Genomic DNA, 13,489 nt, shown 5'->3' on the forward strand with positions numbered 1-13,489 from the left:
GCTAGTACTTGGCTTTTAAGCACCCTTCGCATCTTGCATGACTGTCGCGGAATGATGACGCATTGTATTTTGAGTGTGTTTTGGACGTTTATTTGGCGCTGAGACGTCGATTGTTGTCTGTCAATAGAGCTCTTGCACTAGGCGGGCTGTTTATCTCATTGAGACAGTTTTTCCTACAGTGAATGGATTTGCCACAAACATGCGTTGCTAATAAATGTGTTTCTGCAATATGAAGTATGGAAGAAGACGATGTGACCATCAGAGAGCAGAATTTCCACAGCCAAGTGCGCGAGTACATCGTGAGTACAGAGAGTACGCAACACAATGACCCTATGCGCGTACTGTATATCAGATCGCATTTATAATACACATCTTGACTAAAACAACCAGTTTACTTTAATTAATTACATGGTTTGACAAGTTCTTTTAGAAACAGTGTTGTATCTGTGATAGATTAGTTAGGCCAGTTAGCCCGTTAGCCTGTGGTTAGCTACAGATATTATGATCATAATTCTCCTGTGCGACACAACAGTATGCGGGTATTTTATATTATTTTAAAAATAAGTAAAAATTGCAGTTAGGTGACTTGTTATGTGTTACTTCACGTTGCGCATACACTGATTTTTACATTATAACACAATATAATATTATCATATGATAAGATTCTTGTTTAAAACTGTTACATGCAGGCTGGTTAAATAATTGTAACGTCTCCTAACTGACAGCTGTTTTTGTTGTACATATGAGCACTGCAGTTTTTATTTTGGGTGTTGGGACACGCGTCTCTCCTTCTTGCCTAGTGTTCTCTTGTGTCACAGTTGAATGGATTGTATGATTTGCAAGTGATTGAGTATCACCAATAAATCCATCTGGACTGGCTGTCCTGTCCTGTCCTAGAATGATGTTGCGAGTGACCTCAGTCTGTTTTTGAAGCAAGTAAATGCAAAATGCTTTGTTTACATCAGCTAACAAAGTACATTTAATTTGTACCACTTCTGAAGTCTTGTCACATTTAGGCTATAGAGTTGCAGTTTTGGCTCTTATTTACTTAATCATTACTTAGCTTTATTTACTTAATCATAATTTGTTCTTGGTGTTGTAAGGTGTAATATGAGTAAAAGTTCAAGTGTGACCAGCATGTTTACACATCCATCAGTCTGTCCTCTCAAAATACTCTGGACATTGCTGATTCATGCCATATAACATGGCTACACATGGTGTAGAATTTTTTTAATGAAGTTGCACAACCATCCTATTTGGCTGTTAGAAACATAGGAGACTTTTGGACTTATAGGATTATTGGACGTACAATCAGCAGTCTTTAATTTTACTTTGGATATAAGAGGCTCTGCGCAGTTTGAGCTTTCATTGTTTTAATAACGGACGATTCCCTATATTTCCCCACCTAACAAACTGGCATTCTCTAGATCAGTGGTTCTCAAACTGGGGGCCACGAGATGGTGCTAGGCGTGCCCCAGTTTTAGGACATTTTATAAAATGCATTAGTTTATCATGAATTCTGTGTAATTAAACCTAAAAAATAAGGCTACTACTAACCAACAGCCATACTTTGTATAATTGAATGTTTTGTTTAATTAAAATGTTAAGTTTTAGAACTGTCTTTTGTCATAAATTTTCTTTGGTGGGCCGCGAAGGAATGCACCATACACAAAGGGGGGCCGCACGCTGAAAAAGTTTGAGAACCACTGCCCTAGATGATTGCCGCTTAAAACTTTACAGATTAAATCCTGCCATCTAGATGACAAGTTAAATTGTGAACAGCTGTTAAACAAGCTGCAAACTCTTCGCCATCCACAGCACCATGCACATTCAATATAGTAGCCAGGACCTGTGTAGTACCTGTGATGAAATGACACAAAGACGTCAGGTGGAAAACTAATAATGGTCTGACTAGTTGCTAAAGTGAACTCTTGAACAAATACCTTGTTGAAAATAACAAACGTTTTGGTTTCCTAGGTAATCTACGTGTTGTTTATTTTGCTTGTTATATAAATAAACTGTTTAAAGTACTTTGTTGTTATTAATTCTTAGCAGAGTTTACCGGAAGTTACGTGTTGACCACGAAAGCCACTTGTTTATGTTGTTACTGCTGAAACCGTCTATACACAACTTTTTAAAGAATAAGCATTTATTTGAGTTTTCAAACCATCGCTATACGGATATTGTGATATGCACATTTATGCTATGGCGCTATATGTGAAATTAATTTTCACATTAATGATTTCATATTTATGAAGATATTAAGTGAAATTATTGTTTAAATTTATGTTTTTCCTCATATGGTTATAACACATCAGCTTTAGAACATTTGTAATATGAATATTAATGTATGTGTAATCTATTAAAGTGTGCAACAGTTTAATGATGTTTATAGTGCTTTTGCATCCTTTTTGAAGCTTGAAAACTTTAGTTTCATTCATTTTAATTATGATGAAAAGGGAGAAGCACAGCACAAGAATTTGGTCTTTTGTCTTTTGCAATATCTTGTTGTTTTACAGGTTTCTCTGAAAAGCTTGTTGGCAGGATAGCAGTGTTTGAAATCACACCTCATGCTGTTTTGTCTATTTCTAGGTCTGCTTCCTCCTGTTTGCAGTACTATATATTGTGTCTTACTGCGTCATCTCACGCTACAAGAGGAAAAGCGGTAAGAATGACTCATTCAAATTTGCTTTTGATCAAACTGTTTAAATAATTTAAATACAATGTAAATAAAATAACGTTTTATAATAATTACCACTGTGGAGTGTAGCAGTAAAACTATTAGTTTGTAAAACCTTGATTTTCTTATTGGTGTTAGTTCACCATATTAATACTTTTTACTATTACAAGTACAATTTTTATAATTTTTATCTATAACTTCACCCTATATTTGTCCTTCTTTGGAAATACATACTGTACACCCTTAAACAATCAGCACATAATACTATACCACAGTGCCACTTTTAGCCTGTGTCAATAAACCATTAGGGGTGTTTTTTGGAGTCGACTCCGATTCCCACTTTTGGAGTAATTGGAATTGACTCCATCAATTGCAAATCAAAACAGGGTCAGGATAAAGAATACAAGATAATTGAATGAAACTTTACCAGTTTGGGAACATTTAGGCTATAAACCAATCACCAAAGTCTCCCGCAAAAACATTCATTTGTGCTCACCAGATATCTTTGTGCTGACAGGTACACCTTTTTGGTCCCTACTTCAACAAAAGTAAACAATTTTCCTAGCGCACATCAAAGGCATAATAAGCCAGGTCTTACTAGGTCTTCTTTCCTTATGGTAAAATACAGAAATTGTGTTTTTATTTATTTTGTTAAGGTAGCTAACATCAGCTAACCCCTGTAGAGAGCATTGGTTGCAACAGAGGATGTTTTCATGCCACCTGTCTCAGTTAAAGAACAGATGACCTGATAAGTTTTTGTGAAGCACAGCTGCTAAACTGTATGACCTTAGGTTTTACATAAAGGCACTTTCACAGCTCTGAGAAAAATTCATTTAATATTCAGTTACTGCAGTTTTGTAATTAATTTAGGAGCACTCTTCTATACTTTCTTTCCCGTATCCCTTTCTTTGTTTTATTTTACCCTTCATACCCTTCTCCCCACCAACTTGCCTTCCACCATCTGGCTGCTTCATTATGAAGGTTTAGTCTTGTGATTTATGATTATCCTGCATTGTTTTCATGTTGCTTTCAGGTAAATGAACCGAGATGGTGCTTTATTCTTATTAAACCATCTGTCGCATTTAATCTGCTTATTTACAAGACAGTTTCATAGCAAGAGCTATGTGTGTGGAAGGTTCACAGTAAAGAACTGTGCTGCAGTAGATAAAAAACAGCTCTGGGGCCTTCCAGATAAAGATGATGTCAGGTCATCATCCTTATCTAAAGACAATATACAGCGCCACAATAAAATTACTTCCTTTTTGAAATTAATGCCAACACTTCTTTTGCCATGTTTGCTCTGATGTTTGCTTTCTTTTGTAATGTTTGCTGTATGCTTGTTACATTTGAAAGTAAACATACAGGCTGCAGTACATCGTTGTAACAAGGAGTTATACGTTAACAACTTTAAACAAGTTTCACGTTAAAAAACTGCTCATTCAAATCAAATTTAAAAGCTCCAATTTATTCATGTAAAATGGAGCGACTGACAGCAATATCTCTGGTTTATTTGGTGGTTTAATGATGTTCTTTTATATCAATAGATGACCAGGAAGATGAGGATGCCATTGTCAACAGAATATCGTAAGAACCTTTATCCATATGTGGCGTATTATTTAAGGCTGTAATTTATTATGAGGCCACAAAAAGACTCAGTTTTATATTATTTGAGATAAATGAAATAGAATTTTTACTTTTCTCTGAGATGTGCTGCTATAACAATAATCATTTTTATTTTCTTTATTTAACACCATATTAATAAAGTCTAAAATATTATTCAAAAAGTCCTTTATATGGTAATTGTACAACAACATTAGCACTCATTTCACTAACTGTTTACACTTTGTTTCGCCCCTTTCCTGTTCCTTTATTTTTCTTTTTGCATTTCTTTCCTAATTCTCCCATCTTTATATTTTTTTTAACTCAGAATGTACCTGTGTACATTTACATTGGCAGTATCAGGAGGGGCCGTCCTCCTTTTGCCATTCTCTATAATCAGTAATGAGATCCTGCTCTCCCTTCCCAAAAACTACTACATACAGTGGCTCAATGGATCACTCATTCATGGTCAGTATTAGCTCTTTACTCTGACATTTCACAAATTCACAAGTGTAGTTTTGTAGAGTTTGAAGTGTTAAACTATGAGCGACTCTCAGAAAGATGTCAAAATAGCAAACAAAAGGTCTTTTTCTGTTTCTTTGTCTATTTTTTGTATGCTTTCATGCTAAAGAATTTTACTTGTTCATTGTTATCCTAAACGTGTTCTGTGTTTTAAATGCACAACGTGTTTTTATTCAGAAATATAAAGTATATGTTAAAGTATCTCTGAAATGTATTGTAGAATACTTTTTTTGTATAAAATTTCTTTATTAAATTTGTAATTTTCTTTATTATTAAGTATTTGCAGAATTTAAGATTGTTTTGTTGCTGACATGACTTTAAAATTGAGTATTATTAGTTATAAAATTAATTATTATAAGTATTAATAATATATAATAATAGTATGATATAGTATAATATATAATAAAAGTATTAATAAAATAGTATATAAAGATATATGTAGATTTTTAGCAAGAATACAGCTGAAATATTTTTTTTTTAGATTTACTCATGGCCACAAGGTGGTGTCAGTGTCTATTTTTTTGCTCAGGCAATTTCTGTTACAGCAACCTGTAAGCTGGGTTTTTATTGATTGTAATTTTTGACATTTCAACATTTAAAAAATAAAGAAAGAATAAAAGATTTACTCTTAAATGTGCCATTTTTAAATCTGTAGAGTTCTTCCAGTGTCTAAACATTTATTAATATTTTATATTTTATTTAACTTATCAAGTGTTTTTTAAATGTAACTAGGTACAATATTTTCTAGTTATGATCTAATAAAAATTAATTTCTGTCCCCTCAGGACTGTGGAATCTGGTGTCCCTCTTCTCAAATCTCTGTCTTTTTGTACTGATGCCTTTTGCATATTTCTTCCTGGAGTCTGAGGGCTTTGCAGGTTCAAAAAAGGTACAAATCCAAAGTTTTTCACACATCCTCTTCAAACGTTTTTTTCCAAAGTTTTTGTTTTTATTTGTTATCCAGCAAACACTTTTCACTGATTCATCATGTGCTTTTCTGTGTGTGTCAAATTGTGTTTAAATTAGTTTGTCTATATTATGTCAATGTAGACACTGAATGCATGACAATTATGATAAATTCAGTGTAGTTTAAGTAAAGCTGTCAGTCAAAGTAAGTCAATTAAACCATGTCCAATGTGTAGTATTATAAAGTGTTTTATTTTCTGGCAGTCAAGATTCATGCATTGATTTCACACTTTTTACAGCCCAATGCTGCTAAGATTTGTGCACTTACTTAGCACACATACATACATACATACACAGTTTTATGTGTGACCCTTTAGGATTTGGGTCACTCTCCCACCCTAGAAAGAGATAAAACTTCAAAAGCCAAATGATCTTAATTCTACAGCTCATTCAACCCAATGCCATTAGCCTTCCAAAGAATGGCTGTTACCGCTGCCCATAAAGACCATAAACTGACAGTGCAAGCAGTCACAATGGAGTCCGCAGATAAAAATGAAAGGGTGGGAGGAAATTCATCAGGTCTTGCTTCATCACAGTTTGAGGTTGCTCCTGGTTTATGTCCCTCTTGGAAAAGCTACATAAAGATTAGTTGCTACTGTAGTTTATGAGGGCTGCGCTCATTTGTACGGCAGTGAGGCGTACTACTTTATTTTCTCGTTTGCACCGTGACTGTTTTTGGCCATTGATCAACCAGAAACACGGAAGAGAGGGAAGCACTGCTTTATGTTGGCCTACACGTCTCGGAATGGCCCGGTGTACGTATGTATGTGTGTGTGTGTGTGTGTGTGTGTGTGTGTGTGTGTGTGTGTGTGTGTGTGTGTGTGTGTGTGTGTGTGTGTGTGTGTGTGTGTGTGTGTGCAGCAAAAGGAGGAAATGATCGAAACCGCCGCTTGTATGAAAGCCCCCTGCTGGTGCAAGGACGGGTTAAGTCGTCAACCACAGAACCTCATAAAACCAAGATTTCATGTTTTCTTTTTAAGTATAAAGTCAAATGACCTGCTTGTGCCACATTAGATGGTTAAACGGGGAGGTATATATGGCACATTACAGTCAGTAACTGGAGGAAATGAAACTGGGTAGTTTGTTAAAAGCTTTTGTAAGCCATAACTGGTGCTTTTTACGGGCCAGTGTTTGTGTTAGTACTTCATCAGTGTAATAAACAAAACCCACTATAATATGTCGCATAGCACACTGTGAGGAAGAAAAGTGTGTGAATGATTTTTTTTTCATGGCACAGTTGCCTTCTGTGTATGCCATTTTGGCAGAAAGCCTGGGAAATGTTGTATTGGATGGAAGTGTACTGAGCCTGCAATTTTGATTTTGTCCAACAGATGGCAGAGTTATGATTTTAGTAACAAAAGTGTGAACATGATGCACACATCTAAACCTCTGAGGTGGTACTTAAAGCCTTTAACCCTCCAACATGCACATGGGAACATGTCTTGTAATATGTTAGTTTCTCTCATCTTATGCATGAGGTTATCATCACATGCAACTGGCTCATTAGGAATCAAACGAACCATGAAGATGCTAAATTTTGTGTCTTATTGATGTCTCTCTGTGTGTGAGAGAGTATCTGTCATTCTCTTCCTTTGTAGCCTGTCCACAATAGGACTGATATTTATTTTTGAGATGTGATTTCGCTCCCAGGCTTTGCTTGCTGAGGCCGTGACACTGCGTATTTACTCTGCCTGCACCCCATTCTATGCCCGTTACTATGACAACATATGAGTTTCTCTATTTTGACAGCAAAAGAATCGCAACACCGGATTGGATAATAGCCTCCATAGTCAAGCCATAAAAAAGCGTGAATGTATGTTCAGAGATGTTTCTTGCACGGTGTGCTTGCATTCACGTAAATGTGTCTGTGTGAACATACTGAACTGTTCTGTGTAAATGGAGACGTTTTAGTTTAGTTATCGTACCAAAATTTATTTTTTAGCACTAAAAAATGACTGCCTGTTTCCCCTCAATATTTATTTTGGATTAATATTTAATTTCTTGTCATACTTCTTTAACACTGTCATGCTTTAAAACCTCCCACGAGAGATTGCTGTTTGTGTTCTTGACAAACGCCAGAGTAGTTCAGAAGCCTTTCTCAAATGTCCTATTTGTTACACACCTCATGCTAACAAGAAAAAGCTGGTGACACTGTAGGAAGAGGGATAAAAAGAAAATGAAACACACGCAGAAACTTCAAAAGTACTGAAGTCCTTTCCTCAAGTCATATATCCTGTTTTTTTTTTTTCTTCGTTTTGACGGGCTTCTAACGTATTAGTCAGAATGACACATCAATGGCTTGCGTGTGTGTGTTGATATGCTGTGATTCATGTCCCCTGCGTGGTCTGCGCTCTGTTTTGTGTCTCTGACACTGCTCTCTGTGTAGTAGGCTTCAAGGTAAGGTAACAACTACTGTTCATGGTGAGCCTTTATTGATGGCAGTAATAGTTAGTGGAGGTGAATTCTTAGTGGGCAGGGGAAATACACTTAGTCTACAATGTGTTTGAGTGTGTGTGTGTTTTCAGTTCAGTCTGGTTTGCAAGATCAGAGATGTGTTTTAGGAATTTTGCTTGTCTGTTGCTACTAAAATTTCTTATGCCAGTCATTTTAAAGTCCTTTCTTCCCGTTTCTCATTTTCTTGGGAAAAATGTTTTGTATCTTTGTATCTTTATCTGTATTTTACTTTTTATTTTACACTGAAAAAAAATGATTCATTGTATTTAATCAAATGTTTTAAGGTAAGTGGTTGCAATCAATTTATTTAAGCTACATTTAAACAAAAAAGATTAGTAAAGTAAAATAAAATATACAACTTTTGTTTAAATGTAGCTTAAATAAATTGATTGCAACCACTTACCTTAAAAAAAATTATTAAATTCAATGAATCATTTTTTTCAGTGTATAGACCTCAATTAAATAGACATAATTTCTGATACAATTGAAATGTATTAGCAGATTCTTTCAACAAACGTTCTGAATGGCCTCAGGCTGGGATTAAAGCGATACTCCAGCCAAATATAAAAATTACCCCATGATTTACTCACCCTCAAGCGATCCAAAATAAATATGTCCATGATCTTTAGAGAAACACATTTGGAATTATTTTAGTAAACCTCCTTGCTTTTCCAAGCTTATAACGTTATATACACATTATACATCTGACTTTAAAGCCCAAAAAAGTGCATCCAACCTTCACATAAGTAATACACACGGCTCCAAGGGGTTAATAAAGGTCTTTTGCTGGTACTCGATAAGGGTTCCCACGGGTCCTTGAAATCCTTGAAAGTTTGTGAATCTGGGAGAAAAATCAAGGCCTTGGGAAGTTTTTGAAAATATACATACATAGATACAGGTCATTGAAAGTGCTTGAATCTGTTTAATGCAAGAAGTTTTCTGGAAAAAATCCATATTATTCCCTATAGGTAGTGTAGGATAATATCATAAAAATTCTAGACTTTTTAAGCACATGTGCTAAACTGTTCGCTTTAAGTGCTTATATCTTATGTATGCGAATATTGATTCATACCAAAATGCTTTTTTGCATAGTTGTGTTTGACACATGAAAACATCTCGGGTTACGTATATGTAACTGTTGTTCCCTGAGAAGGGAACGAGGCGCTGCGTCTTCCTTGCCATACTTCCTGCGTCTCTGTAACGCCATCTTTGGCAATATTTCAGATATATTTCAGCGATATACTTCCTGGCTCCTGCGTCACCCTGTCCCGATAAGCCTTACCATTGGTTGAATTTGATATACACATTCAGACGCACATGGAGGCGTCCCCAAAGTGTCACCGCAGTGACGCAGTGGAAGGGAACTGTAACAATGTATCTTAAAAGGTAACACATTGTAACCTTGATCTCACTTAAAATGTGTCCCCACATTTAGTCTTTAAATTTGAGGGTATTGGACCTGGAAAGTCTCAACTAAAAATTTTACTATGGTGTGAGAACCCTGTCGATGCAATTTTGTAAGTAAAATATCTATATTTTAAACTTTATAAACTATTACTAGCTTCTGGTAACAACGCTATCTTGGACGCATGCGATTCACAACGTACCTATGGCATCCAAACACTTACTACGCTAAAACTCTTTCTTGAATTGCGTAAGTCCAAGATGGTGTGGTTACTGGAAGCTAGTTATTAAAGTTGATAAAGGTTGAAATATGTTTCTTACAAATCGCATAGATTACCCTCAGAAGACCTTTATTAACCCCTTGGAGACGTGTGGATAACCTCTGTGAAGGATGAATGCACTTGGGGGATTAAAAGTCAGAAGTTGTTCCTTGATCCCGGTTTTCTACCATTATAAAGCTAGAAAGAGAAGGGCATTTACTAAAATAACTCCAAATGTGTTAGTCTGAAAGGTGATGAACAAACGTATGTCATATTGCTTGAGGGGGAGTAAATCATGGGGTAATTTTGATATTTGGCGGGAGTATCGCTTTAAGCAAATTTGAAGGTATTTGATGACTCTATAATACATACCGAGTTAATATAATCGGTTAATATAATTATCTCATTTTTGGCAGAGGTGGTGTTTTCACCCTCCCTGGGACGCATAAATTTTTTCGAAAGTTAACCTGCTATTAGCAGCCGTCCGATCAGAGCTCCAGTCTCTTTGTGTGAAAGGGAGACAGAAGGAGGTGTGTGTGTGTGTGTGTGTGTGTGTGTGTGTGTGTGTGTGTGTGTGTAAAAGGACTAGATGCTAAATAATTTAGGGATACTATATTAAGCAGTGCACACATTTAGCTGGGCATGAGTAGAACAGCTCACCCCATCCTTGGCTTCACTGCCACATCTCTCTCTACATTTTAAAGTCCTGAACCACATCAGTTAACTTTAAAAATGGTCCTCCTGTATCTGTTTGTGTTCTGGATACATCTAGCTCGGGGGTGGCACTACTTTCAGAAGAATATTTTGACTTTCATGCTTTTAATAATTCACGTTTGGGCAGTTTTGTTTCTTTTCAGTTTTTTCCTGTTATTTATGACCACCGATGTAGTTGCACAGATTCATTCAAAGTTCAGATTTCAAAGTTTTAAAGATTCATTTAGAGAGGCAGATGTTGTTAATCATGAAGTCACTTGGAGGTGCTCTAGATTCTCTTAATATCAAGAGTGCTGTGTAATAGAGGGAGAGTGAGACAGACATGTAAAATGAGAGTTGGGTAATGTAGACGTTAGAAAAATCATTCATGGGTTGATTGAATGGGACAGTTAGACTGCGAGTGTGTCTTTGTAAGTGGATGAAGTTAAATAATCTTGATGGCATCAATCAGACATTTAGTTTCTGGATTACTGCGCTGCAAATCTTCTACATGCATGCAGGTGGTTTAATAAAGAGAATGCGTTTGTGATGGGCTGCGTGTGCTTTCTGCACAGTCAAAGATCAGACGCATTACCGTTGGAAAGATCATAAGCACTTACATTCACCAACATGGATGTCTGCGCTGTCAGGGCACAAGTAAAAGGGAGTTAAGCACCACACACAAGGTACTTACTGACCCGGAAAAACTCTTAATGAAACTCCTAATAGTTTCCAGATGAGCCTCTGGACTTGATCTCAGACAGTAGCAGCCACCTTTTTCATTTCAGCCACAAACTCTGACCGGACATGCTAATAACTGTTCATCTAAGTGTTTGTGACTGAATAAGAAAGAGAGAGAGAGGTCAAGTCATTTGTTTCTTTGTGTGTCTCGTTGACCTATTGTTGTTAGATGGAGGTAGTGTACCGAGTGTTATAGGGCAGTCCTGGGGCTCACGGTGATAAATTTCCAATTAGAGCCTCATTTACACCTGCTGATCTGTGTGTGTGTGCCTGCTTGGGTATTGGCATGAGTAAACGTGAGAATGCTAAGGAATGTTTGTCGATTTCAGGGCATCAAAGCTCGTATACTGGAGACATTTGTCATGCTGTTTCTGTTGGGTCTCCTCATCCTGGGCATCGTGTGGGTGGCGTCCGCTCTCATCGATAATGATGCCGCCAGCATGGAATCACTTTACGGTATGACATTTTCAATGTTCTCCTGTTGTTGTACATGCATATGTGTGTGGTGTGTGTTTGGTTCTGGATAGATTTGTATTTTACTCTGCTTGTCTTGTCTTTCTAGATTTATGGGAGTTTTATCTGCCCTACCTCTACTCCTGCATCTCTCTGATGGGTGGCCTGTTGCTCCTTAGTGAGTTTATAGCATTTGAATGTTAAACAGACGTTTTACATTTTTATAACTTTTTCATTTTTTTATTACATTTAAATTATGTTTATTTGTGCAAAAGTCTTAGGCCACCAGCAGCTTTGGGGTTTTAAATTTATTTTTATTGGCCATCTATATTTTCATGCCTCTTTATTTTAAGGTGCAATGTGTAACTTTTAGAAGGGTCTCTTGACAGAAATGCAATAAAATATATGAGCCATTTATCTACATACACCGCGGGTCCCCTTACATGGAAGTCACTGCCATGTTTCTACAGTAGACAAACTGATCTATAGAGTGCGTTTCATCCCTACGTTGTCTCAGGCGATGACATGTTTGTTCTGTGGCGCTAAATAAAAAACACGCTGTCCCTGTAAGATACAAACAGAATATACAGGAAAAATTTACACAAAATAAAAAAACACAATTCTCGGAACAAAATAGGTTCATCTGGCAAAAGTCAGCATTCAGGGTGACCTCTCTTGGCACTAAGCACATATTGGGGCCCTATTTTAACGATCTAAGTGCATGGTCTAAAGCACACAGCGCATAGTCTAAAAGAGTGTGTCCGAATCCACTTTGCTAATTTAACGATGGGAAAAATGGTTTGTGCACCTAGCACACTGTCTAAAAGGGTTGTTCCTATTCTCATAATGGGTGTGTTTTAGGCATAACCAGTGCTTTAAGTGGGCCGGTACGCGCCGGTACTCAGTACCGCCACTTCCAAATAAAGCTCTTAAGCATACCACCACCTCTCCGTGCACCCAGAACGTGCTTTAAGCGTACCGGTACGCTCATTTGCACACCTGTTTAAATCAAACTCCCGCGCACGGGAGTTTTACCACCCGCAAAATGGAAAACAATGGGACAAAATAAAGTGATGACTTTCGAGTTTCAAATGGCCAGTATTTTGTTATTCTTGAACCCATAGACATGGTCTTGGTGTCATTTTAAAGTTTTTTCAAGCTAGTTTTAGCATTTAAACAGGTTGAAAATTTTACTCGCATACCTACCTTTTGCACATTTTATTTATGTTTAGTAGCTATTTCTAGCTCAAGCAAATCCACAAACTAATAAAATGATTTATCATTTTTTACAAGGTCGTCTGTTGACTGCTGTATATAAAACCCCTCAAATATAGTTGTTGTTACCTCAGGGGAGGAGTCGAGTCAGCAAAAAAATAAATAAATAGAGTACTGGCACCTTTTTTGGGCCACTTAAAGCACTGGGTGTAACGTGCAATAAACCAATAAGAGTCTCATCTCCCATCCCCTTTAAAACCCAGTTGCGCTCTCGCCACGCCTATTCTCTATTTAGATGGCAGAATTTGTAAACTAAAAAAACTAAGCGGCAGAAGAAGACCACCAGTTTAAGATTGATGTTAAAAATGGTGTTTTTTTAAGTTCTTTTTAAAAGTCGTTTTCTTTCAGTCATGGAAGTAAAATTAGCAGGCTTTTAATTGCTGTAAATGTATGGATAGCATACATGATCAGTGTAACCTCAAAGAATAATTTGCAAATATGCA

At 36.6% G+C, this 13,489-nt stretch overlaps 1 protein-coding gene across 2 annotated transcripts in view; it reads left to right on the forward strand.

Moving 5' to 3' along the window:
• Positions 1 to 13,489, forward strand: part of lmbr1 (limb development membrane protein 1) — a 32,748-nt gene that overhangs the window by 127 nt on the left and 19,132 nt on the right. The window contains exons 1-7 of one of the 2 annotated variants that reach the window (XM_055207066.2): positions 65 to 299; positions 2,593 to 2,665; positions 4,225 to 4,264; positions 4,608 to 4,747; positions 5,586 to 5,689; positions 11,648 to 11,774; positions 11,881 to 11,949. In XM_055207066.2, the coding sequence (XP_055063041.1) occupies positions 237 to 299; positions 2,593 to 2,665; positions 4,225 to 4,264; positions 4,608 to 4,747; positions 5,586 to 5,689; positions 11,648 to 11,774; positions 11,881 to 11,949 (616 nt within the window). In that variant the 5' untranslated portion in view covers positions 65 to 236. Of the gene's footprint in view, positions 1 to 64; positions 300 to 2,592; positions 2,666 to 4,224; positions 4,265 to 4,607; positions 4,748 to 5,585; positions 5,690 to 11,647; positions 11,775 to 11,880; positions 11,950 to 13,489 lie in introns of those variants that run through there. The other variant, XM_055207071.2, reaches the window with a different exon arrangement.

Source organism: Misgurnus anguillicaudatus, chromosome 21 (genome assembly GCF_027580225.2).
Source record: "Misgurnus anguillicaudatus chromosome 21, ASM2758022v2, whole genome shotgun sequence".
Lineage (NCBI taxonomy): Eukaryota > Metazoa > Chordata > Actinopteri > Cypriniformes > Cobitidae > Misgurnus > Misgurnus anguillicaudatus.